Here is a 26718-nt window from a genome sequence, read left to right on the forward strand (position 1 = left end):
AGTGAGTTGATTAGTTTTTAGTGTTGCTCCAGCTTGTCCTGCGTAATCACCACAGAGCATGGAACAGAAAAGAAGTGAGCAAAGTATGCAAAATGTCCTGGATTTCAAGTGTAAAAAGATTCTTCCTGTTGGAGAGAAATCTAGTGCTTTATCTCTTCCCCCTGTGCAAAATTGTGAAACCTTTGAAAACCAGGGAAATGCCATTTTATTTCAAACTCCTGCAAAGACAATTGAACCTTCGAGGAGAGATCTACTGAAAGATGAAGCTCTTGATGTCTTAGACAGGTGTGCACTTCAAACTTCAAAGGGAAAATTTCCATCCTCTATTATGTTAAGATTGTCCCTGAAATCTTTGGTAACTATGGCTGTGTCCCTCTGCTACCAGATGCAAGACCTTGATAGATCTCCTTGATCGTATGGACAGTTCTGTGAGGTTGCTTCAACTGTGTAAAAAGTTTCCAACTTTTCAAAATATTTGCACTCAGGTGGAGGTGCTAACGAAAAGGTACTTGGGAACTTCCAGATGAGCTCTTTGTAGAGAATATGATCTTCTGTCATCTCTATTCCCTTTTTTGACCTCTTTTGAGCATTAATTAATACCACCATTGTTTTCATAACTACCCTTAACCAATACGATGAATTTCGTTTATTAGTATTTTTGTAATTTGAGTCGATATAGTTACCCCTCTTGTTACCCCTCTGTCCACCTGTTTGTCATTCTATCTCTCTATCTATTAGCTTGCTGAGTAGAATTATTGATGGAGTGGATGCATAATTGCATATGATGAGCCAATCATCAATCCTACTAACAGGTCAAATGATTTTTGAGTCTACCTAGTTCATTGATCAAAACTTTGGGACGGCATACATTTTTGCTGGCACATATTTTAAATTATTTATGTGGCCATTTTTCCGACACATTAGCTCCCCAACCACTTTTTTCCCCTTTCTCTGTAGATGTAGATTTTTAAGGGGCCATTGCTTGGAGAAATGGTAAAAGGTCAGGCTGCCTGGTCAAATGCTCGGTTTGAGTCTTGAGAGTGGTCACTTTCCGCAAATCTCAAAGGTTAGGACTGTCTCCAAACTCACCCCTCCGAAGACTCTGCATAGAGGGGACCAGCTCTGGGTAATGGCCCTTTATGGAAGCAGATTTTAAGATTCTTTGATCGGTCTGTTTTTCTATCATCCTCCTTTTTCCCATGCATATACATATATATAATCTGCATAAGGTGCAATGCATTGAACATTTGGTTGAAAAATCTTATTTAACATTACTTTTTATATTATGGCTGAATATGTATCCTTATTCTTTCAGGAAATTCTCGTACTGCCATCTTGCACAGATAAAGTACATACTTCCTGAAGCAGTTAAGATTGAGAAGATTCTAGTTCATGATGAGAAAACCCTTTGTATGAAGCCAGATTTGAAAATTTCTCTACTATTTGATGCCTTACCAGCTCATCCAGACCAGACAGCATCTATGGCAATGCGGCAAGTTTTTTGCGCTAGGCTCTTAGATTTCTATGATACTCATCCTAAGGTATTATTCTTTCTGAGCCAGAATTGGATGTTCCCCATGTAGATCTCCAAGTTAACTAAATAATAATGTCTATTGGGTAGTATGATTCAATCAGATTGGGTCATATCATTCAATTGTAGAAGCATTCTTTTTTGGATGTCTTCCAAAATTTGGTTGAACCTCAGAGCCCAAAACTGTTAGGGACTCCACTCCATATTGAAATATGTGAGCAGATCTGTCCAGTAGTCATATCAGTTTATTCTCTCTCAGGTAAATTCTTTCAGAAGGAAAATGAGAAGGGAATGTATGCCTCTAATCAACCTGAAAATATTTTTAAATTAAAACCATTCCCTATGTGTCTTATGCAGGTGTAATTTTTATGGTACTTAAAACCATTCCCTTGCTTTGATTATGTTGAGATGCAGGAATGTGATATTCCAGAGGCCACATTACCAGAGCCATTTAACAAAACTGCTATCAGTCTTCCAGAGTCATTGCCCGTGGGATTACCTAAGATATCTTCTCCGACCTCTATTGAGCTTGAGTTGCTGTCAAACTCATCACATCTATGTATTTCTGGAAAGCACTTCTCTAAGAAGATTATCATCCCAGAAGAAGAAAAGACTCAAATCTTAGCCTCCTCAGTGCCTCAGTTATCTGTAAACTCTGGTAGTGAAACTAATCGGCATTCTGGAAGCTCGCAAGAAAAAGAACCTTCTGAATTGTCCAACACTCTTTCCTCTGCTGAACCAATCTTCAGTCCACAGCACTCCATGAACTCCAATGCTTGTAAAAGCCCTCTTGTGAAGCTTATCTCAGCTGCTGATAATTTGATCATGGAAACACCAGTGCAGCAAACACCAAAGAGATTGATTCCCATTTCTGATGACAAGATAGTCAATAGCACTGGTATGGCTAGGGCATTAAGCCATTCAGCTACGAAGAGGTCCTTAGACTTCTCGACTTTGAATGAAGATGTGAGTGATTCAAGTGTTAGCTTGGAGGAGTCAAAGCAGCATGGAGTTATTCTTAATTCCTACCCTCAGAGTTCAGCAACAATGGGGATTCAGATGAATGAAAATGTGCTCAGATCTTCCTCTGTACTTTCCAAAATGGTACTTCAACAGATTTTTTTGCGTTTTTCCCAGCCAACATTTTTTTTTGGGGTCAGTGTTAACAAGGGTTGGGTAGATTTGCCTTTCATATTTTATTGTTTACCTATTTTCCTTTGCATATCTATGGGCTATACTTGTTATTTCTGTCATTAGTTAGTTGATATGAAAGTGTATTAGTACCAGATTTTGAATAATAAAGAAATGGAGAGGGTAGAGGAGCCAGTTTGGAATACTACAGGCAGAAGCAATAGTGATTATTCAAATTAGTTAATATTTGGATTTTCAAATGATGCTGCGCCACCTCTTGAGGAAATAGACACTGTTCTAATTCAACATTCCAACTTATAAGAGTTTGGGATAAGAAGTTGGACACGAGAATGTATCAAAGGGTGAGACTACATGTTTTTGACTTGAACATTCCCTATCCTACTACAAGCTCAGGTCTTAAAAACATCTTTAACTGACATAGGCCCCTTCCAAAATCAATGGTAACTCTTTTTAGCATAGAGATATTGCAAATCCTAAAGAACTTATATTTCAAAATTCACAACTGGAGATCATCCTTATTATACAAAATCTTCAGACAGAGCTTAGATAGCAGGCCCCAATTTGGTGTATACATCTACTGAAGCTAAATGATCTGCAGTAGCCTAAATTTTCTCATTTATAAAGAAGAAAAAAAGGTTCTAGGATAGTATAGTGGTTAGATTTCTTTGGCTGAACTATGGGAAATTGTGGTTTTAGAGGCCTCAGCCAAGAAGGGAAGACTTATAGAATCTAAAATATGTTAGGGTTTAAGAAACAATAAAAGACCGAGCTGTAGCTGATATCTGTAAATGTTGGGAAAAAAAGAGAAAAGAGGAAAGAGGAAAGAGGAAAACTAACCTAGGGTTTCATAGTTGGAGCCATAGGTGTCAAGGTGTCTAGGAGAACAAGGGGGGGTTTAAAAAACCAAAGGCAACACCAACAAGGCGTCGCCTAGGCGACCAACGCAACACCAGAAATCAAGGCGAGAGAAAGGCACCTGGACGCCTAGGCTACGCCTTGACAACTATGGTTGGAGCTCCAAGCTACTAAGGAAAAACTCAATTTCTGGTCCATATTCCAAAACCATATGAAGTACACCATAAAATTTACAAAGACCCAGCTAAACCGTACTATAATTTAGACTCAACCTAATTAGACAAATTAATGTCCAAGTGAAATTAACTTCAAATAGGGCTCAGAAAACAGAAATTTACTAGACATAGTAGAATCAGACTTACTATACATAATATATCTCAGCTGTCCACAACTGTATGATCCTGGCAATCCAGTTTATCATTCTCTTTGTATTGTTATGGAAAAAATGTGTCAGAAATCAATTGATTGGATGCTTGATCATCCAGGTTGCCCCTTTTTTATTTTTCAGATGAAGCACCTGTTTTGTAATATACTAGTTTTCCTCTCCCACTTATCTCAGATATCTTATGTTTACAGGAAGAGGAAAATAAGGACCAAGTAGTTGAGGATGGCGAGATAAGTTTAAAAGATTCAGTAAAGTGCCGGCAGATGCTTGCTTCCTTGCCTGATTTGTTTGATCTAGTCCAAATTATATTTCAGTCTGCCAGCTTTTCTTTGATCACGAAACAGGAGCTTGTGCACAAAATTATATGGAATAACTGTGATATTACTGACAGAAGTATGTACAGATACCATTGACCATCATCAATGATGCCTCTCTTCCCCACCCCCCCCTTTTTCCTTTAAAGTTGATGCTGATCAAATGTTATTCTGTATTGTAGGAGAAGTTGAAGAACAACTTGAGCTTTTGGAAGAGCTAGTTCCAGATTGGATTAGCAAGAAGTTGGTACCTAGTGGGGATATCTTCTACTGGTGAGTGCATATCCAACTATCATAAAAAAATAAGAAAGACAAAGAAGCATTAATGGATAACGAGAGGTTTTGGTAATTTGGATTGCAAAGGTCTTTGTGCTTCCAAATCATCTACCATGTGGCATGTTTTTAGGATCCCATATCCTGGTGGACTAGCCCTGTATTCTGCGGGCACACACATCTTTGTACCCTCTTCCCCAGAAATTCATCAAGTCTATGTGTGGCTCAAACATATGAAGGCCTGATGAGGTGCAACAAGCCCAAATCCAATTCCATTGTACATTGAAAATAAAAATTATATAGTATCTCATAATGGCTTAACCAGTTTGATCACAGCTGTATTTATGGTCTCTCATTTATGTATTACTTGGTTGAGGAGAGTATAATTTACCACATGTTTTAATTTATTTTTGTTGTATTTTCTACTTGGTTTGCTACTCTATTTAGGAGTAGTTAGCATATACTTTTATACAGTTCTTTTTCCTTCTTTTTTTTTTTTTGGGAGGGGGGGGGGAGGTGGGGTAGTGCAGGGGTTTATAGTTCTTGTTCAGTAAATGAAAATATTTCATTTGGTTTTGGAATAAATGTAGTTGGAAAGAGCCGGGAATGCCCTATCTTACCAATAAGCAAAGGTAAGCTGTGTAAATGAGACAATGAGTGGAACTAGCTTTTAAAGTTTGCTTTTGTGGATTGTTCTTGTTTTGTAAATGAAAATATTTCAGTTGGTTTTGGAATAAATGTAGTTGGAAAGAGCCGGGAATGCTCTATCTTGCCAATAGGCAAAGGTAAGCAGTGTAAATGAGACAATGAGTGGAACTAGTTGTTAAAGTTTGCTTTTGTGGATTGTTCTACATGTCCATAATTGTTGGGTCACTGCTTCCTCAATTTCCTTGATTGGAAATCTGCAGTTTGGAAAGTTACTGAAATAATATTGCTCGTGTATTTTTGAACTTTGTGCTTGGGTGGCGTTTATACTAATTTCTTTATACTTTGGCTTTTTGCAGCATCAGGAAAGTGTCTGATCTGGTGTCCATTCGTGAAAGGCTTGTTGAAGCACTGTAGTTAGGCCCAGGTATTTAATGTTAGCAAAATTTTCCTCTAAATGGGACACAACGAAAATACTAAAAATAATAATAAATAGGTCCCAAAGAAAAACAGGTGAGTGAACTAGGCTGTTTGACTGTTCAGAACATCAAACACTGGGTGAAAGCTGTGTGTAAGTGAAGCCTGTTGTGACTTGTTGACTTTTGTCTTAAGTTCCAACAGATTCTTTTGACACTTCAAACTGTATGGTCCAACCATCGGACCATGGTCTGTGCTCTTGTTGAATGAAGGCTGTAATTATTAATGAAATAGATTAGTTGGCAAGACTTCTAGTTTGAGAATCATCCGTCATACCACTTGTCGAAATATATGCTTATTGTATCTTTCTGACATATATTATTACTACTTATTTTCTATTGTTCTCTGTTTGGACCACCAGACTGAATGTAAACCATACAAACAGTTGACGCTTTGTCATGGCCTTCTTGTATGGTATCACCTATGAAGAGGTTTGAATAGATGTTGTGGCCTTGGCACTACATGTGAGCAGGGTGCTTGGGCAGGTTTGTCTTGCATGTGATCTGTGGTGGCACATCTGTGCATTGAGCTGTTGAAGATTTGAGCTAGCTCAGCTCATTTGTGAGCCCCGTCTGCCATGAGCCAAGCATGTTTCTGCTTTATATATTTTTATATTTGCATCGCTGGGCTCGTGACTTACTGAAAAGCTTGGCTATGTCTAGGCATCAAATGTAGCATATATTTCATGTTGCCTTGGGCCTGAATCAACTCCTACAGTATGAGCCATTTGGACTTTGGGCCTATTCAATCTGTGTGCTTTCTATTGACTTTCTGATGCAGTGGCATTCGAATGGTTGGACCAACACAATCGGGTTTGGAAACACCAGCCCAGACGGAACTGGTCCTCAAACACGGATTTTGGTCTAATAAAGGCTGGTAGTGCTTTAGTTATTTATTTGGGTTTAACTTTATCTTTTATTTCTTTAATGTCATCATGTTTTGCTTTGAGTAGGATACATAGGAAACATGAGATAGAGTTTGAGCTAAGTTTGGGTTTTACATTCCAGTTAGGAGTCTTAGTTTTACAACTTTAAATATGGGTATGCTTGTAATCGATAAACAGATTAGGAATAGAAAATTAATTGAAGTGTGATCACCATGGGTGTGGAGTGGTTATTGGTGTGGGGTTCTTTCTCTTTTTCTCTCTCATCTCTTCTTTTGTACTTATTTCTCAGGTTTGATCTCTCCTACCTATGTCTCTGTTACACTTCCCATATTTTCTTTCACTTTGCTATTGTTCCCTTTATTTTCCAGTAACGTGCAACACTATTAGACAATATAACTTTGAATATTGACAAGCCATTACTAATTGATTTGGGTTGATAGTCAGGGCATAGATTGTTACTTCACATACAAATCAAACCCCCAAAGCAGAGTTCTGAAAACCCCCTCCCATTTAGAGAACCAAAGCTGTAAACCAGAGTCGTTAATAACTTGCCGCCAGATCTAATATCATGCTTTAAGCTCTCTCCCTCCACTTGTTGACTTGAGTGATTCTTAGAAGCAATCAAGATAGTGGTACCTTGCAACTCTTACCTTGAAGTTTTAGCTCCAATGGGCTTCACATGAGAGAGGTATCTCATTTGTAAGACTCTATCTCTGCTGGTTGTGTTTTGGTCCAAGGTTGAAGACAACCTTCAACCCCTCCACAATTCTAATATCTTTCTTTTTCTAATTTTGTTTTCCAAAATTACCTCTTTTATTTTAATTCTGTTGTGTCCTTTAATTTTATTTTGTTCCCTTTCAATAAGTCCTATTCCCCATTATATCCTTTCCTATTAAGTTACCCAATAGCACTTTTAATATTCTGGTTTACTACAAGATTGCCACCCTCCCTTTGCAAGTTAAGTATAATTATGAAACTTCCATTATTTCTTAACTTGAGTTATCTAGTGCTTGGATGGGCCCATAACGAACCCAAATAGGGTTTTTAAACCCTAGGATTGCAATCAGTTAGGTATCAGAGCTGAAATTCCTCCATATCTGAATTATGGTGGCCAATACTGTGGTTCTTCAACAACTCGACTCCTATAAAGATGAAACCAGTACGAAATTGACAACCTCACAGATTGTGTTGATACCTGTTATCATGACTTGGTATTAGCGCAGATGGCTAATACCGAGAATAGATGTGAGAGGGTAGATTGGTAGTTTTAGGTGTTTAAGTTATTTCTTTTAATTTTTAATTGTTTTCCTGTTTTACCCTTAAGTGGACATATATATTTGAAGTTTAGAGGAGAGACACACACATCGTGTGGCTCCCCAAGTCACATTCTCGACTTCTCTCTTCTCTCTCGTTTTCTCTTCTTCTTCTTCTTCTTCTTTTTCTCCATTAATTCACATGGTATCAGAGCTGTAAGGTCTGCTACAACCTTCGAAGATTTTTACTTCTATTATCTGCAACATTCAATTGCAGATTTTTTTTTTTTTTGTAAGGGTTTAAAGACCTGTGGTTTCTTCTATTTTCTACTTGAAGGGGTGCAGCACCCTATGCTGTATTTTGGAGTTGTTTGTGGGACTGTTTAGAGACTAGTTCATGATTTAAATTAAGAACTAGGTCTATCTCGTTGTCTGAAGAATATTTGAAGGGGTTTTTCGATGAAGTGAAGGGTTTGTCAGGGTTTTGATTGAAGGTTCGATTGCTGCTGTCTCTGCTATCTGTATCGACTTTGTCAGGGATTTCTTTGAGGGGATCGATTATAATCTTTTGCTGCATATTTTGGGGAGATTAATTGCAGCCCTTGCTGCCTTTATCGATATTTATCAGGGTTTTCTATCCCTTATCGATTGCTGTCCTTGCTGCCAATATTTTTTATTCTTTTCATCCTTCACTTCATCAAGCACACAATGGGTGATGAAATAAAGTCTGCCGAAGGTTCCAAATCAGTCACAACTGAAATCTTTTCTTCCTCTTCAAATCGGATTACCGAGAAGAAATTGGAAGGAGTTACAAATTTTTTACAATGGAAGAAAATTGTTAAGCTAGTATTGACTGGCCGTGATCAGCATCAACATCTCTTCAAAGCTAAGCCTGAGAATGACTCTTCTTGGGAGACAGTTGATGCACGTATCTTGGGACAGATGTTGAATTCCATGGATCACCAAATTGTTGATTTGGTAACACACATTGATACAGTAAAAGAATTGTGGGAGTATCTTCATGTTTTGTACTCTGGACAAAACAATCTGTCCTGCATTTATGACTTGTCCCAGGAGTTCTACAGGGTTGATCGAAAGGGTCGTTCTTTGACCCAATACTTCGCTGATTTTAAGAGGATGTATGAAGAGCTCAATTCATTACTTCTTATCACTGCTGATGTGGAACAGATGCAGAACCAGCGGGAACAACTGGCTGTTATGGGCTTTTTAGGAGGTCTTGGGAAAGAGTTTGATTCTGTTCGGTCCCAGATTCTTGGGGGTGACAAGGTTGCCACGTTATCTGAAACCTTTTCCAGGGTTCTTCGTGTTTCTCGTGAGACTACTACTGATGGTGATACGTCAGCCCTAGCTTCCTTTCCATCCAACCGTGGGCTCAACAGTGGGGTTGGTAGTGGTGGTACTGTTAGTTCTGGTGGTGGTCGTGGTCATGGTCGTGGAAGTGGGGCTGGTTTGTCTAATAAGGCTCCTACCTTGGGTTCTCAAGGTAATTTTGATGTTTCTGGAGGTTCAGTACGCACTTGTCATCATTGTGGTCGTCCAGGACATATCCAACGTTTCTGTTGGAAACTTCATGGCAAACCAAATCAGCAACAGTTTGCCAATTCTGCTACAGCTGATCCTCCTGTATCTCCACAGCCTGAAGGTAAAACAGTGAAGATGTCTGATGATGAATATGCCCGATATACCCAATTTCAAATTTCTCAGTCCGCCCAGTCTCCAACTGCGACATTTGTTCAGACAGGTAATGCCACTGCATGCCTTTCGACTGTCTCTTCCCGTCCCTGGATTATTGATTCAGGGGCCTCCGAGCATATGACTGGCGTTTCAGGTATCCTTTCTTCTTTTCAGAAGTCCTCTTCAAGTGTCACTTTAGCCAATGGTTCCTTGGCTAAGGTGACTGGTACTGGTACTGTCCGTATTACACCTTCTCTTTCTTTGTCTTCTGTTCTTTATGTCCCTGATTTTCCTTTTAATCTTTTATCTGTAAGTCGGTTCATTAAAACCCATAACTGTTCTGTAACCTTTTCTTCTGACTCTTGCGTCTTTCAGGATCTTTCGTCGAAGAGAATGATTGGTAGGGGTCGTGCATCAGGGGGGCCTTTACTTACTTGAGGACACTACATCTATGGCGTGTACCGGTGTGGCGTCACCCCACCAGACTCATTGTCGTTTGGGTCATCCTTAGTTGGACAGTTTGAAGCTTCTTAATGGTCGTTTTCGGTCAATTTCTAGTTTTAACTGTGAGTCGTGTCAGTTTGGGAAACTCCACCGTGCAAGTTATCCTCCTAGAGTCAGTAAACGGTCTGACTAACCGCTTTCTTTAGTTCATTCAGATGTTTGGGGTCCGTGTCCTGTCGTTTCCACTTTGGATTTTCATTACTTTGTAACTTTTCTCTTTGGAATCTTCTTCTGATCTTGATATTCCTATTGCTCGTCGTAAAGGGGTTAGGGCTTGTATGCAACACCCTATTTCTAACTTTGCTTCTTATGATGGTTTATCTTCCACTTTTTCTTCTTGTTTACATACTGTTGAGAACCATCCTGTTCCTAAGTCTGTCGCAAAGGCATTGTCTAGTCCAGGTTGGAAGGCTGCTATGGATGAGGAATTATTGGCATTAGATGAAAAGCAGACTTGGAATCTTGTTCCCTTACCTTCAGGGAAGACTGCTATTGGTTGTCGCTGGGTGTATGTGGTAAAGGTGAATCCTGATGGATCTTTGGCTCGCTTGAAAGTGTGCCTAGTAGCCAAGGGTTATGCCCAGGTGTATGGTGTGGATTACTTGGATACTTTTTCACCTGTGGCAAAACTTACTTCTGTTCGTATTTTGATCTACCTGGCTGCCACTTATCGTTGGCCTCTCTATCAGCTTGATGTCAAGAATGCCTTCTTGCATGGTGACTTGCAAGAAGAGGTTTATATGGAGCAACCTCCTGGGTTTGTTGCTCAGGGGGAGTTTGGCTTGGTGTGTAAATTGAAGAAGTCTCTATATGGGCTGAAACAGTCCCCTAGGGCCTGGTTTGGCAGATTTACTAAAGTTGTGTTAGAGTTTGGGCTGACACGGTGTGAGTGATCATTCTGTATTTTTCCGTTGCTTTGAGGTTGGAAAATTGTTTCTTGTGGTGTATGTTGATGATATAGTTATTACAGGAGATGATGTTTCTGGGATTGATGAATTGAAGACACACTTGCAGCAAAAATTTCAGACCAAGCACCTGGGAAAGTTAAAATATTTTTTGGGTGTGGAAGTTGCTCAGTCAAAGAAAGGGATTTCGCTCTCACAGCAGAAGTATGTTCTTGATCTTTTGTCAGAGACAGGAATGCTAGGTTCTAAACCTTTACATACTCCTATGGATCCCAATTTAAAACTTGTTGTAGAGGATGGTGAAATCTTAGGCGATCCAAAGAAGTATCGAAGGCTTGTTGGAAAATTGAACTATCTCACAGTGACCAGACCTGACAAAGCATTTCCTATTAGTGTGGTGAGCCAGTTCTTGTCTGCTCCTTGGACATCTCATTGGGAAGTTGTTATGCATATTTTACGCTATCTTAAAAAGGCTCCTGGACGTGGTCTTCTCTACAGTGATCATGGTCATGGGCGGATAGCAGGTTTTTCAGATGCTGACTGGGCTGGGTCTCCGGTTGATAGGCGATCCACTACAGGTTATTGTGTATTTGTTGGTGGAAATTTGGTGTCCTGGAAGAGTAAGAAACAGACAGTTGTTGCTCGGTCCAGTGCAGAATCAAAGTACAGGGCTATGGCACATGTTACTTGTGAGTTGATGTGGGTAAAGCGATTAATGACTGAATTTGGTTTTGTTGATGATGCTCCAATGAAACTGTGGTGTGATAATCAGGCTGCTGTCCATATTGCTTCAAATCTAGTGTTTTATGAAAGGACGAAACACATTAAGGTTGACTGCCATTTTGTTTGAGAAAAGTTACAACAAGGTGTAATTTCTCCTGGTCATGTTCGTATAGGAGAACAACTTGCAGATGTGTTCACAACGTCTTTGGGAAGTGCAAGAGTGGATTATATTTGTAACAAGCTGGGCATGATTGACATATATGCTCCAGCTTGAGGGGCAGTGTTATTGTGACTTGGTATTAGCGCAGATGGCTAATACCGAGAATAGATGTGAGAGGGTAGATTGGTAGTTTTAGGTGTTTAAGTTATTTCTTTTAATTTTTATTTGTTTTCCTGTTTTACCCTTAAGTGGACAGATATATATTTGAAGTTTAGAGGAGAGACACACACATCGTGTGGCTCCCCAAGTCACATTCTCGACTTCTCTCTTCTCTCTCGTTTTCTCTTCTTCTTTTTCTCCATTAATTCACAATACCCTTAGTATAGCCATCAATTCCATCCAGACTATTGGAATTTTTGCAAGCTTCCATTGATCAACTGGTGACTTCAGATAAAGGAACCAGTCCCATGCAGTCTAGGGATTCTTCCAACTCTGTCTTATAGGGCCCATCTCATGTTATTCTACTGCCACCACCACCACCACCACCACCACCATAAGTAGTTGGTTAATATGATGATCCTTTGTATGGGACCGAAAGAAAAGCGAAGCTAGACGTCCTCGATTTTTATGGGGATAACAACCCAAAGCAGTATCTTGACTGGGTTCACAGTTTGGAGATGGTGGTACGGGTTGACTGAAGCGAGTAAGATTCTATTTACATAGGGTAAGCTAAAGGGCATAGCTTGAGTTTGGTGGATCAAACACAAGCATTCTAGCAACATAATCGGACTTGAGACATTGGGTTTGTGACTAGTTGGGCTGAGATGGTTGAAACCATGAACCAGAGATTCTTGTTTACTAACTACAAGCAACACATGCACCTTAAGTTTGCACAGTTGAGACAGGAAAGCATGGCAGTTGAGGAGTAGGTGGCTAGTTTTACTGCTTGGCCACTCGATCTGATTTTGAGTGGGATGAGAAAATATTGGTGGCACAATTCTGCATAGTTGATTGCCTATGATGGAAGACGCTGTATAGGTGGCATATTAGGGAGAAACAAGGTTCGAGAACTTGGATCTCGGTACCAATTCGGCCCCTTGGAAAAACCGAGTCGAGTCGAGTCGAGATCTCGCCGAGTTGGTGCATTTTTTTTTCCGACTCGAAGCCTCAACTCAGTGGGTTTTAGACCTAATTTGGGTTTGAAACTTGGTATTCAGCCTATTTTAGGCCATTTAAATACAATGGCACTGTTAGATTTTGCAAAAAAATAGTCCAAATATGAGTTTCACTTCGGACCATAGGTTGGTAGGCGACGACGTACTAAAATACCCTACTCTACACATAGTTTAGTAATAGAAAGCAATCAAAACATTAAATTAATGTAAAACAACTTAAATAAGCATTAGAAATGTTAAAGTGTACAATACATCAATATTTAAACAAATGTTACATAAAATGTGATATGTTAATGTATTCAATCCCAACCATATCCACATAGAATTCCCATGTCATATTGTTGCTATAGTTTTGCACATAGTTTGCCACAACACTTATAAGTGTTGTCATCAACATATTCCAACTCCCCTATCCTATGGTATAGAAGAGGCGGAGGCGGTTGGTTTGAGGCGTGAGATCCACTGCTACTGTCATATTGAGGCATGTATGGGTATGGCTGGTTTGGGACTGGGAATATGGGCCCAAAACTAGATCTAGTGCTTTGATGGTCAAACTCATGTGTTGACTGCCTAAACTTACCATAGCCACTATATTCGGAACCGGTGCTCTCCTAGCCATAATCATAGTCATGATGAGGCTGAGATGAATGCCACGACTGTCGCTCACAAGTAGTATCTATACTTATGCTTCTGAAACTTGCAAGCATGGTGTTCGTACTCATGTCATCATCCTGAGCCTGTGATTGTTTGCGACCCTTCTTTCTCTTGTACGTAGCATGGCTACCATGGTCTCGATCCTGTGTGGCATGCGTAAACTGAGACTCACCTATGTAACACACAGGGTCCGCCTGCATTCCCACATCATACTGGTACTGCTTGCGTGTCCCCTCATGACGATCATCATAATAACCACCACTTCGCATGCCACCACCACCAGTAGGGTCATCACCATCACTATCACCACCATCACCACCACCATCATCATCATCATCATCATCGTCATCAGCAGCAGCACTTCCTATTGCAGCCAATGTTCAAAATCTCGCGAAATCTTGATCGAGATTTCGGAAATTTCGAGAATTTTGACCTGGTCAAAACGAAATGCTAGTTCGAATAAAAAAAAATACAATAACTCGAGCAAAATTCTCAAAATTTCGTGATATCTCAAGAATTTTCCAATATCTCGCGAGATATCGATTTTTTCGTGAAATCATTTTATATAAAAGACCCCATTTCGTAAGTCTCAGTCGAAATTTCGACCGAGACTTCAAAACAGCTCCTGTTTTTGGTTTTTGCTCATTTCTTCTTCATTCTTTCACTTCTCATTTGAATCCTTGCCGCATCTACGCCGGAACCACTTGGAGAACACAAGATTCAAGCTTCTCATTTGAATCCTTGCCGCAATACACGTCGGCTCCAGCGGACCATGAGTGTGTTTGATCCTGGACGGCGGAGTAGTTATTATTAGCAAATTTGTAAACATTTGAGTCACTTGATGAATGATGACTACTTGACTTGTAGGGGACAATTGGGGATATTGTGATTTTGAATTTTTGATATCATCTTCTTAACTCTTAAGTTGTTATTTGTTAACTTGTTATTGACTTAATGTCTTATATACTTAATATTATGATTTATGACTTAACTTATGGGTCATTATGTTTCCAACTTAGTTCCAAGTCAATTTACTTGTTTAATGTACAATGTGTATGTGTAATTAACTAAGTTATACATTAGGGTTCGACCGTACATTGCCAATCAATGGTGCAAATCCAAAACACAATTTTGGGTGACTATTTTTACAATTTGAACATTTAAATGTGTTTATATAGCCTAAAATAGAGTTTTCATGAAGTTTCAGGCTTTAACTTGGCCTAAAACCCACCGAAATGACCTACCGAAGCATACCAGAAAAATACAATATTTCGACTGAAATATCCGAAATTTTGAATATTTCGGTCAGCCCGAAATACCGAAACGAAACGAGTTCTCGAACATTGATTGCAGCCTAAAAAAGTCTCGGTAACTTTGAATGTGCACGCCTCTCTTGCGACATATAGTCCTCAACATCTGTACCGGTTACGGATGCAATGGTGGGGTTGGGCCTACCCCCAGGTTGATCTATATCTGGTGGACCACGATCCCTCACCCACTGGAATAGGGGATCCTCATCATTATCAGAGTCCTTCTGGAAAATGTTGGCTAGTTCGATGGGTTCTTTATCATTGGTGTCCATTCCTTCACGTATGTGCCTCATCCTTAGTCTCATATTGTAATGCACATACACCAACTGCTCCAGTCGTTTGCTATCCAATTTGTTTCTCCTCTTCGAGTGGATCAATGAGAATGTACTCCAATTGCGCTTGCATCCAGAGGATGAACAAGTTTGTGAGAGCACTCTCACTGCTACCTTCCTCAGGTTGGGTGAACTTGTACCATAAAGCACCCACTAGTCGGTTGCATTACAAATATAGAATATTAAGAATATGTACATTCTAAAGGGATAAAATTATAATTCGTAAATGTAATGCCATGCCACCTACTAGGGTCTGAGTTTTGTCTACCCTCCATTGCAGCTTTTCGACTGAAACTTGCTGAGGCCTCTCAGAAGTTTTGGATCTGTTTTCATTTCGTACTTCAAACATTGTTAGAGGCATTAGTATTTACTACTTAGTAATTACATTACTTACTACCAAAGTACCAAGTCCCATACTTTCACCTCATCATTGCACTCAGCCTGTGTCTTGGCATTGGGTTGCAACTTCTCAATAACATTTTGAACTACCACTAACAACTTTGTGTGTAGCCCAAGATTATGCGAGTACTGATACTTTAGATTCAGATATTATGCTGGTAAAGTGGAAACCAAGAATATAACTTGTTAGTGACTTAATGCTTTTGAGTTTGAATATGTAAACGTAAAAACTCATATAAAGTGTAAAGTATGATGAAGTGTTGAACTCACCCGCTTTATGCATTGGATGACTCAAGTGCTTCTCCCACCGTGCATCAATGATGTTAGTGTATGACCTTGCACTCCGAGGTATCGCAGCTCTGACCATTTCCTTCATCTTCTGAAGGACAGCATAAATGTGGGGCAAGGTAGGTTTCTTCTCTGTATCAACCATCCTGAGTACTGCCACCACTGGCTCTAATATGAAACTCCTTCCAGAATTGGTCACTTGCAATGGTATGTTGTGCTGCCCTCCCTTCTTCTGAATTAGATCCATGCCAACCAAACCACTGTTCACTTGCAAACATAGACCTTAGACCTATAACCTTCGTCTGAAAGCTCTTCAATGCAATGTAATTGGTGGCAAATCGAGAGATACAAGGCCTTACTAAATCGCCATTGCATTTTTTCCTCAAAATGGCTTAACCATGGTTATATACAAAAGTGGTCACTTGTCTTGCCCTATTGACTACACCTGCCACCAAAGTTTTCTTCCCCATGTCTTTCAACATTAAATCAATGGAATGTGCTACACATGGAGTCCAAAAGAGGCGGATCCTTTTACTCTTCTTGTTCATCAACTTCTCTCTAGCCTTTTTAAAGTTAGAATCATTATCCGTCACCATTTGGATAATGTTCTTTGGTCCTATCTCATCCACCACTAGCTTCAGTTCCTTATACAAGTATGATGCATCCTTTATATGTTTCGATGCATCGACAGACTTCAAGAATACTGTCTTCCCATTGCAACTCACCATGAAATTGATAATGGACTGTCTAGTAGGTCCAGTCCAACCATCACCCATAAGGGTAACCTCATACATCTCCCACCTTGGCTTCAAACCCTCAAAGTACTCTTTCAGCTCCTCTACCTCCTGAGGCAAATATATATTATATAAGTCATGTGGTGAAGGCCCCTTCTATCCTAGGCCAGCCCTCCCTGCAACGTCAAGGAATGCATGATAGTATGTTCCTTGTGCTACATTAGTTGGAATGCCATTGTATAACATGAACTTGCTTAAGGCTTTCCGTATTTCCTCTTGTTTACCACCAAACACTTGCGGGATGGTTGGCTGGTAGGCATCCTGTTGCTTAAAAATAGATGGATCCTGCTAAAAAATGGGATCTGGGGAATGTGCTCGTGGTCGGGTTGGGGGCCGTGGGATCTGTCTTGTGTCAGTGCTTCTCCTCTCATCTTGTTGCACTGGTGCAGGTGAGCCAGATCCACCAGCTCCTCTTTCCTGCTCATGTCTTCTCATATTCTCATAATGCAAACCTTGTCTACTCTCTGCCACAGTATGCTGGTAAATTCTCCACTCAGCCTCTGATTTAAACTCACCAGGTGTAGGCCTATATTCAATATCATCTCCTCCATGGATCTCTACACCAGGCCTCTCTAACACTGCCTCATCAAACTTTGTTTGCTGTCTTTCCCTCTTAGCTCTCTTTGCTTGTCCTCCACTCAAGTGTTAGGCCATAGCCACTTTCACTTGGCTCGGAACATTTCTGCATGAGGCAACGTCCTTACTTGTACCGGCCAAATGTTGTTTTAACCTAGTGACTCCTCCAGATAGTAGCTTTCCACAATAGTTACACTTGGACTTCTTTTTATCTTCGGACGTCGGGAATCCATGTTGCCATGCTATATTAACATGGTCCCCCATTGTATACCAAATGTCTTATTCTTTACACTGTTACATAAAAAAACATGTATTAGTAACTATTAAAGACTTAAAGTAATGTATTAAAGACTTAAAGTATTGTATTTATAACTATTAAACATAATGTTAAGCTAGTAGAACAATCAAATAACTATCTCTTATTTATCCCCTAACCCTAGTATTTATTTCTTAATTAAAAAAAATTAGAATTTTTATTAAAAATATTTATACCTTAAAATATAAAATATTATAATGTAATGATGTATTTGACACCATTTGAAGTTGGACATGATGTACATATGTTGTGCATAATTTTCCAACAGAAACAGGTTTTTTCCTTAATATTATATATTTTTTTACAATTTTAATAATATATTTTATTAATTTTGAAAAATAAAATGACTCCATGAGGCTATAGAGCATTCAAAGTTGTCCAACATACATGAAAATCACTTCCAAACAATCACTATTTATCCTATTTTTTTCAATTTCTTTTTTCAAAAAATTCATTTTTTTTTTACAGAAAATATAATAAAAAATAATAATAACAGAAGAAAAAAATTCGGACTCCATCAAGTGATAGATCATCCAAAGTTGTGTAACATATCTTAAAATGACATGAATCTACCAAGGATTGAACAATTTTTAAAAAAAAAAAAAAGATTTGGGGAAGAATAGTTTACCTTTGAAAAATCCTTCAAATTTGTGATGAATCTTGAAGATGTGTAGTTGAATCTTCAAATGTACAGCTACAGTTCAAGTCTTGAAATCCATCCAAAAAATGAAGAAAGAGAGTAGTTTTGGGAAGAAGAGAGTCATTTTGGGGGTATTGGATACAACTGGCCAAGCTATGGCGAGATTTGTCGAGCTAGATGGGTTAATAAAGTGGTAGATGGGCATTTTTCTGGGTCAAACCGAGATATTGACCCGGGATCCGATATCTCGCCGAGATATTGCAGATTTGAATATCGCCTACAGTCTCGTCTCGGGTTCTCAAAAAATCGAGAAACTCGGCGAGATGTCGAACTATGGGGAGAAAGTCTAAAGCAGTCATACATTTGAAAGATTTTTACAGATACTTTCTCTAAGGGTGATAGTTCCAGTCAACAACAGTCTTCTCCCTAGGTGAAGTCATTTAACAAGCCACAAGCAAGTGGTTCATCTATGGCATCTCACGACTTAACCGGCCATATTTAATGTAGGACAGGATTGAAGGCTCAACCAGTCCCAAACAGGATCTGAAATCAGGGAAAAATTGGTTCAGTTTGATGGGTTAAGGCTGGGTTGATTTGGTAGATTAATGGGTAAGTCTAAGGTCAGGGTTAATGTGAGGGAATAAGTCTGATCAATAGGGAATAAAAAAAGGCTAAGGAAACAAATCTGCAGCAGGGCAGTTGTCTCTGCTGATTGGTTCTGCAGACTGGGAAAACAGGGTTTAATGGGATTTTGGAGATTTCCCGTGGAAGGTGATCTGCAGGTCAGATGGGGCTAAGGATAGGATCGAGTGCAGGTCTTAGAGGGGGGGAATGGTTTGCTGAAAAGCTTGAAGAAAACTAATGGCTGGATAAGGCAGGAGGGAGAGGGAATGGAATTAGAAGGTTAGTCAAAAATAGAAGGTTACCTGGGAATGAAGGTCTGGGCAGCAGCAATGGAGTTCGGTTGAAGGGGAGAGACTTCGGAAGGCTTGAAGACTTGCAGGGAATGAGAATCGCCAACAAGAAACAACCTCATGGGCTTCCCACCGCAAGGAGTCAGCAGGATTCAACACCAGCTCCTCTCTCCAAGGATCGAACACCAAGGAACAGCTTCATGGAAGCAAAACTTGCATAACAGCAGAGATATTTTTTTAGAATCAAATCATGGGCTCTTCAGCCCCTTGGGTTGCTTTATATAAATTAGAAAAGAGTAGCAGGGTCCAAAATTAGAAAGTTTCCAATTTGATCCCCCTTTGCTTGGAGTACAAGACACAATCAGTTTCTAAACTGATGTGAGCTAATAATTTTAATCACCTACTGATTATGAAAGTAGAAACTAACTACTAACTTAGCCCACATGGCTGACATAACTGAAACTGGACCAATTTGAACCAACCGGTTCATTGGTTTATTACAAGACTCAAAATAAAAACATAGCAACCCAATAGAACAGCACTGTTCACGTGAACAGTGTTACACCAACAGTAGTTGAAAATGAAAATTGTGGCTAGCTGCCAAGGTAGGCAGCAGCCTTCTTCCTCTTCTTCTTTGAGTACACCCTTTGTTCTGCATCAATATTCTTCACCTTGGTATGGTTCCGACCATAGTTAGCAAAAACAGGAATGGAAAAAAAGGGAAATGGGAGGTATGGGTTTTGAACTGTGCAAAACTCTGAACGGTACAGTTAAAAAAAACTCAAAAAACAGAGAACGGCAAAAAAACATAAATGGACAGTATGACTTTTAAACATGTAGATTTCAAAAAAAAAAAAAACATGACAAAAAAAAGGGCAGTATACTCGTATAAATCGAGGAATTATTACCTGAATACCTATATCTAATGTTCAAAATAGCTATAACATCCAACGTTAATGCATTTATATTCAACAACCCATTATAAGTTTCAAGAAAAAAAAGAAAAGAAGAAATAAACATGAAATAAAAGGACCTTTAGTTCTTGCATAGGGAACTGTTTCAGCATAAGCAATTGATTCGATATGGTTATATTTTAATTAGGACATGCGTCAAATGAAAGGAGGAGTCTCATGCTCCCTTATTGATATATACTCTATGCACGTGAACTGCTTTAGGATTTTTTTTTTTGTTACCTTCTAAAATGAAAATTTTATTAAAATAATGCCATTATAGCTATAGTCAATTTTGAATTGGGAACCTCACTTAGGATTCTTGGAAATTGACTTTGGTGTGGAGTCTGTTTTGAATTGGGAACTTCACTTCTTAATGAAACCATTTTTGCTGAGCCCCTACATAGGATATACGTGGCATTTTTTTAGTTTCAAACAAACATGAAGACGTTTAACATGCATTTAAAATGCAGAAGGCAAAACTATGCCTTTTTTCCATTCATTTGAGAGGCATACGACAAATCGTGTTTTAAACGCCAAAAAAATGGAAACGAAGTTTTAAACGTGTTTTTGCTAACAATGATTCTGATAGACCTCCTATGATGCCAAAGGCTGCCATTCAGTGTTTTACGTGTAAGGGATATGGGCATATTATTGTTCAGGGTCCCAACCGTCTGGTAGCTTACATTGATAAGGAATCTTTTATACCTTTTCTCTTGGAAGAGCTATTGAATCTTAAGGCAGTTAATTTGGAGCAGACGTGAGCCAAGCAAAGTCAACGGCAATGACAGTGATGGGGAGCGACAACCTTTTATTTTCTTCGTCTTGTTTTGATCACTCATAAGATCTCTGAGGATGAAGATTGGCGCCGTAGCAGTATCTTCGAGCCCCACGGGAAGTGCAATGACCAATTATGCAGCATGGTGTTGATGGAGGTAGTTGCACTAATATAGTCTCTAAAGACACTTTTCGTAAGTTTGGATTATGGACAAAGCAACATCCAAAACTCTACAAGGTTGCACGGGTGAACAACACCAATCTCAAGATCACTGATTGGAGCTTGCTCATATGCTTTATTAGTGGGTTTGTAGATATAGTACCATGTGACGTCCTTCCTCTGAAGATGTATCACATTCTTTGTGGTCGACCATGGTTGTTTGATAAAGAAGGTATAACATTATGGGTATGCAAATACCTATTTTCTCAAGCAAGGCAACAAAGAAATGAAGCTTCTTCCCACAAATTTCCCCGAAATTAAGCTAAAGAAGGTAGCGGGATCATTGTTGTCAAAGCACTAAGGCGACTAAGGCGTTGGAGGACTGCCTAAACGCTTTGGTGACCTAGGCGCGCAATTGTTATTTCCCCCCTATTTTTAAACATCATTTAGTATGTTACCATCAGCATTAAACCACATAAAGTCATAAAAAATCAACATAGAAGCTACATCAATCCAATATGATATAAGCATAGTTCGAAAACTCGTCTCGGTCGAGACGACTGAGATGTCGACGAGTTTGTGCATTTTTTCTTTTTTGTTTCGGAATGATGTCTCGGTGGGCAAATGGCCATAGTTGGCTCTGAAACTTGAAGGGAAGCTTGTTTTAGACTTAATAAACATATTTAAATCTTCAAATTGTAGAAAAAAAAAGCATTCAATTTGGTGTTTTGGATTGGCACCCTTGGTTGGCAGTAAACGTCAAACCCTTAATGTAATATTGCCTATTCTATACATTGTTTTAGTGCTATGAGACATAATTGGCAAGTAAAACAAGTAAATTATGCAATGATGGACGAAGACACGCAAAATTGAATAATTATTAAGAAATAGTTAAAGACTTAAAAGTTTCTACTACAAATTACAAAGTACAGTGAAGTGTGAACAATGCATATTACATAGATACCCAACCCAAGTACAATGAACAATACAAAAGTCATAGACACCCCAGTCTTCCATGTCCCAACTCCCAACAATACAATACTATGAAATTAGCCAAATCTTCCACAGTAAGCAGCAATCGATCTCGTCATAGTGATGGGGCAACCCCCAATAGTGTCCTAGTAGTATGTGGCAAAAGAATCAAGAACCAAGGTTCCCCCCCACCCCTTCTTTGTCGAGTTTACTTCAAAATTTTGAAGTCTGGCTCAAGTTTGTGTCTTTTTATGAGGCATTTTGTACCATTTTGGCGAGATAGTACAAAAGTACCGGAATCTCACCGAAATTTTGGTCGAGTTTTTTGAGTTAATGCATGTTTGAGATTTCATACTCTTAGATCGTCTCGAGGAGGTTAAATTTCTCGAATTTTTTGAGATCTTAGCGAGATTAGAATTATTGATATAAGACAATGACTTTAGCATTGTCCATACCACAGTATACTAGCATTGTCAATATGAATTTTAAAAAAAAGTCGTAATACAGCAGGAAAAAGAGCCATAATGTAACATACTAGCAAGTAGCATCCTTAACGAGGGTCATAAAGCAACACACTTGTTAAGTCTTGTGGAGACCACAATAAAAAGCAATCACTGAATATATTTCCTTAACAAGAATCATAATGCAGCAAAATAGCATTGTCAATATGAATTAAACAGAAATAGTATTTCTTTGCTTGCCTAGTAGCTGCTCTGAATCCTTGATCCTCATTCTCTCCCCTTGACTTAAGAGGAGGTAGACAGACATTTCAGAATTCAGGAAAAAAAAATTAAGTGATTAACATTTAACAGGGAAAAAAGGAGAAAAAAAAAGCAGGTAGTAACAGAGAAGTGAACTAGTGAAGAAATTAAGGGGGAAAAGAGGAAATAAGAAGAAGAATTAAAAAAAAAAAAGAGGAATGGATTTGGAGAGAAGTGTCACACAAGAATTTATAAAAAAAATGGGAATCAATTTACAGAGAAGTATTGCTGGGGGAAAAATTGAAGAAGAATATTAAAAGAAAAGGAACCATGTAACAGAGAAGTGTTTGTAGGAAAAAAGAAGGAAGGCAAAAGGAAGAGGAGGAGAATATTTAAAAAAAAAAAAAAGGAATTGAGTAACAGAGAAGTGTCTCCAGGGAAAAAAGGAAAGTAGACGGAAGAAGAAACTGCAACAGAAAAGAAAAGAAACTTACCGAGAGAAGATTCAAGGTCACAGTCTGTCACTGGAGCAGGGTTCATGGTCATACTCATCGAAGGAATTAGCGCTGGTCCGCTGGAGTTGTTGGAGCAAGAGTTCAAGGATTTCATTTTCCTTTTGAGCCCCTTGTCTACATCTTTTGATTTTTTTTGGGGTCTAAGTGACTTGATGTAACACAGTGTACAAAAATAATGCACACAAGCCCATAGAAAATATAAGAAATGTAATAAAGTTCTACATTTCTATTTTATTTTCTTTTTAGTGATTCAATGCATCGCAGTGTACAAAAGTCATATATATAAATCCATAGAACATCTATGAAATAGAAAAAAAAAAAAACAAAACAAAAACAAAAATAACGCCTTGACAATAAGGCGACAACTCGCCTTGACCCTAAAAAAATGCTGGGATGCCAAGGCAGCACTTAGGCGATACCTTGACAACAATGAGCGGGATCATTCCTCCTCTAGCATGTTGACTCAGATGACCTCCTTGGTCTTTATCCAAACTCGACGGAGTTGATTTTTTTCAGAGGAGAATTGATGCAGTGACACTTGAATGGTTGGACCAACATGACTGGGTTTGGAAACCCCATCCTAGATGGAACCGCTCCAACCCTGGTTTTGGTCTAATAAAGGCTGGTAATGTTTAGTTAATTTTGGGTTTAACATAGTCTTTTATTTCTTTTATTTTACCATGTTTTGCTTTGAGTAGGATACGTAGGAAACATGAGATAGAGTATGATTAGTTTGGGTTTTACATTCCAGTTAGGAGTCTTAGTTTTACAACTTTAAATATGGGTATGCTTGTAATTGATAAACAGATTTGGAATAGAAAATTGATTGAAGTGTTCTCACTGTGGGTGTGGCATAATAATTGGTGCGAGGTTCTCTCTCTCTCTCTCTCATCTTTTCTTCTGATCATATTTTTCCACGTTTGATCTCTCCTAAGTCTCTGTTACACTACCCATATGTTATTTAAGTTCTTTGCTATTGTTCACTTTATTTTCCAGCAACCTTGTGGAACTATTGGCTGATTAACTTTGAATACCGACAAGCCATCACTGGTTGTTAGTCAGAGCATAGATTGTTCCTTCACATACGAATCAAACCCCCAAAGTAGAGATCTGAACCAAAGCTGTAAACCAGAGTGGTTAATAACTTGCCGCCAGATCTGATATTAAACTTTAATCTCTCTCTCTCTCTCCACCTGTTGACTTGAGTGATTCTTAGAAGCAATCGAGAGAGTAGTATCTTGTGACTCTTACCTTGAAGTTTCTGCTTGAATGGGCTTCCGAATGAGGCATTTCATTCATAAGAGACTCCATCTCCGTTGGTTGTGTTTTGGTCCAAGGTTGAAGACAACCTTCCCCCCCCCCCCCCACCCCGTGATTCTAATATCTTTTGTTTTTCTAATTTTGTTTTCCAAATTACTCCTCTTTTATCCTAATTCTGTTGTGTCCTTTAATTTTATTTTGTTCCAAGTTTGTCCCCTTACAATAAATCATATTCGCTGTCATATCTTTCCTATTAAGATTCTGTTTTATTACAAGATTACCACTCTCCTTTTGGAAGTTCAGTATAATTACAGAACTGTCATTATTTCTTAGCCTTGAGATATCTAGTCCTTGGGTGGGCCCACAGTAAACCCAAATAGGATTTCCGAACCCCGGGATGACCATAACTTGGCCTGGATGAACTTCATCATGGTTACAAGCATTAGACCAGAATCAACAGAATGAATTTGCCAGGCTTACATGAACCCAGCTGAGTCCACCCTAACTGCAACAATGTGAGCCCGAGCCTGGCATCTCAGATGCTGGGTTACTCCTAGTGTGATGAGCCCAGCTTGGCTTGTTTACACTTGTGTAAGCCTTGGTTTTAAGGATTTTGACAAATGTCGAGAGGCATTTGCATTTTGGTTTTTAGATATCCTAATGGAATTTTTGAAGATATTCAGTTTAATTTATTCTTTTTCTTTATTTATGTTTTTTTGGGTGTGGGGGGGGGGGGGGGCACAGGGTGCTGGGGAGGGGAGGAGTTGGCCGATGTGATGTTTGCTTCTAATGGAAGGCTTAAAATCCTTCCTCTAGGGGAGTGGTAGGGTTGTTATGTGTATGCCCTTCACCCTGCACCTACTCAGTTGGTTGGCATAGTGTTCCTACGTATTGTACAAGGACCACCCCATCTTATCTGGGCTATATATCCACATTTTTTTTTTTGGTAAGAAGGCTATATATCCACATCATGTGCTTGGGTTATTGTTTATAAACAGAGGTTGGACTGTATTGGGTGGTGAGAGAATGGTTTAGGGATCATATTGTTCAGTCTGAATGGTCCAACCATGTATGGAAGTTGTTTCTGCCCATTTAGGTTATACCTTGCCACCATCGTGTGATTATCAAATTTTGAGCTCTTTTCTCTTATGCTACTTGAGCCCCTATCATGACCCAATAGCTTAATCATCCACTTATCATCTAGCTTGATGGTTTAATCGAATGATTCAAATATTCTTTGATCACATCAACAGTTTTCAATAGCCAATGGTTAAAAAGGATTGGAATGGTTGCTCATTTGGACCAGCTGGTGCAGTTGCATTCAGAATGCTGGCTTTGGTCTTTCTAGTTGCATGGTAGCTTCTAGCAACAGCATAGGTCATGTGTGAAGCATCCTTGTCACAATTCTGTCGGAGGTTAGTATTCTGGTTGTGCAGTGCTTTCTTCTTGGCATGGCTTGGAGTTGGTCACTGAAGCAACAATTCTTTTTTTTTTTTTTTTTTTTTGATGATACTGAAGCAACAATTCTTGATATGCTCTTTAGTCTAGTTCCTTGTCTTGTACAGGTCCAACCAAGGGCTCCCCATGGGTGTTTGCCTTATCACTAGCTTTGTCTGTATGACAGCTGGGGCTGTATGCTTTGGCCTGTGGCCCCTTTCTCTTTTTCCTTGCCTCCGTTCTATTTGTGAGAACCATAATTTGGAACTGGCCATTAGGGTCCCATCTGGCAGATGTCTTATTGATCTTACAAAATTTACTGCCCTCGTTTGAACATCTGCCATATTGGCACGGCTTCTACCATTAGATGGTCCCATTTGACATTGATTTAACGATTGGAAAATCAATCAGCCTATATGAAGGAATGTCAACTGTGTAGTCAGTTGCCTTGTTGTGAACAGGCTAGAGAAAGATCAACAGATGATAGAACCAGATCCTCTCCTGCGCTCATCCAACGGCTGGCAGTGCGCTGGGATTCTTGCCGAGTGCGCCCAGCCATCGGATGTGCGCCTAGAGAGGATCTGGGTCCTGTGTTTAGTTTACTAACCAGTTTCTTTTTTGGCACAGATATCCTTGGTTTGGCCTCATCTGCTTGCCCATTCATCATCCCTTTGAGACGATATGACAGATCATAATCCTTTGGACCAATGTATTTGGCTGCTCTATGGATCCAATGTTTCAATTGACTTACCATTGAAAACCATCACCTCCAGCAGCTGTTGATTTATTT

General features: G+C 39.2%; 1 protein-coding gene across 2 annotated transcripts; it reads left to right on the forward strand.

The window, feature by feature from the left end:
* Positions 1–26718, forward strand: LOC122663656 (CDT1-like protein a, chloroplastic). Of its 2 annotated transcripts, none has more exons than XM_043859267.1 (9): positions 1–285; positions 386–505; positions 1316–1541; positions 1946–2635; positions 4115–4316; positions 4420–4510; positions 5515–5576; positions 6621–6631; positions 26590–26718. In XM_043859267.1, exons 1-7 carry the CDS (start codon positions 59–61, stop codon positions 5570–5572), a joined length of 1614 nt encoding a protein of 537 aa, XP_043715202.1. In that variant the 5' UTR covers positions 1–58; the 3' UTR covers positions 5573–5576; positions 6621–6631; positions 26590–26718. The 2 variants fall into 2 exon arrangements, with proteins under 2 accessions (XP_043715202.1, XP_043715203.1); XM_043859268.1 differs by having other exon boundaries at positions 4118–4316.

Source organism: Telopea speciosissima, chromosome 6 (genome assembly GCF_018873765.1).
Source record: "Telopea speciosissima isolate NSW1024214 ecotype Mountain lineage chromosome 6, Tspe_v1, whole genome shotgun sequence".
In the NCBI taxonomy this organism is placed as follows: domain Eukaryota; kingdom Viridiplantae; phylum Streptophyta; class Magnoliopsida; order Proteales; family Proteaceae; genus Telopea; species Telopea speciosissima.

Bases quoted from the DNA above. Each gene is read 5' to 3' on its own strand.
- LOC122663656 (XM_043859267.1), top strand. From the start codon at position 59: ATGGAACAGAAAAGAAGTGAGCAAAGTATGCAAAATGTCCTGGATTTC. The intron at 2,636-4,114 runs GTACTTCAACAG...TTATGTTTACAG, and splicing joins CCTCTGTACTTTCCAAAATG to GAAGAGGAAAATAAGGACCA. The intron at 4,317-4,419 runs GTATGTACAGAT...TCTGTATTGTAG, and splicing joins CTGTGATATTACTGACAGAA to GAGAAGTTGAAGAACAACTT.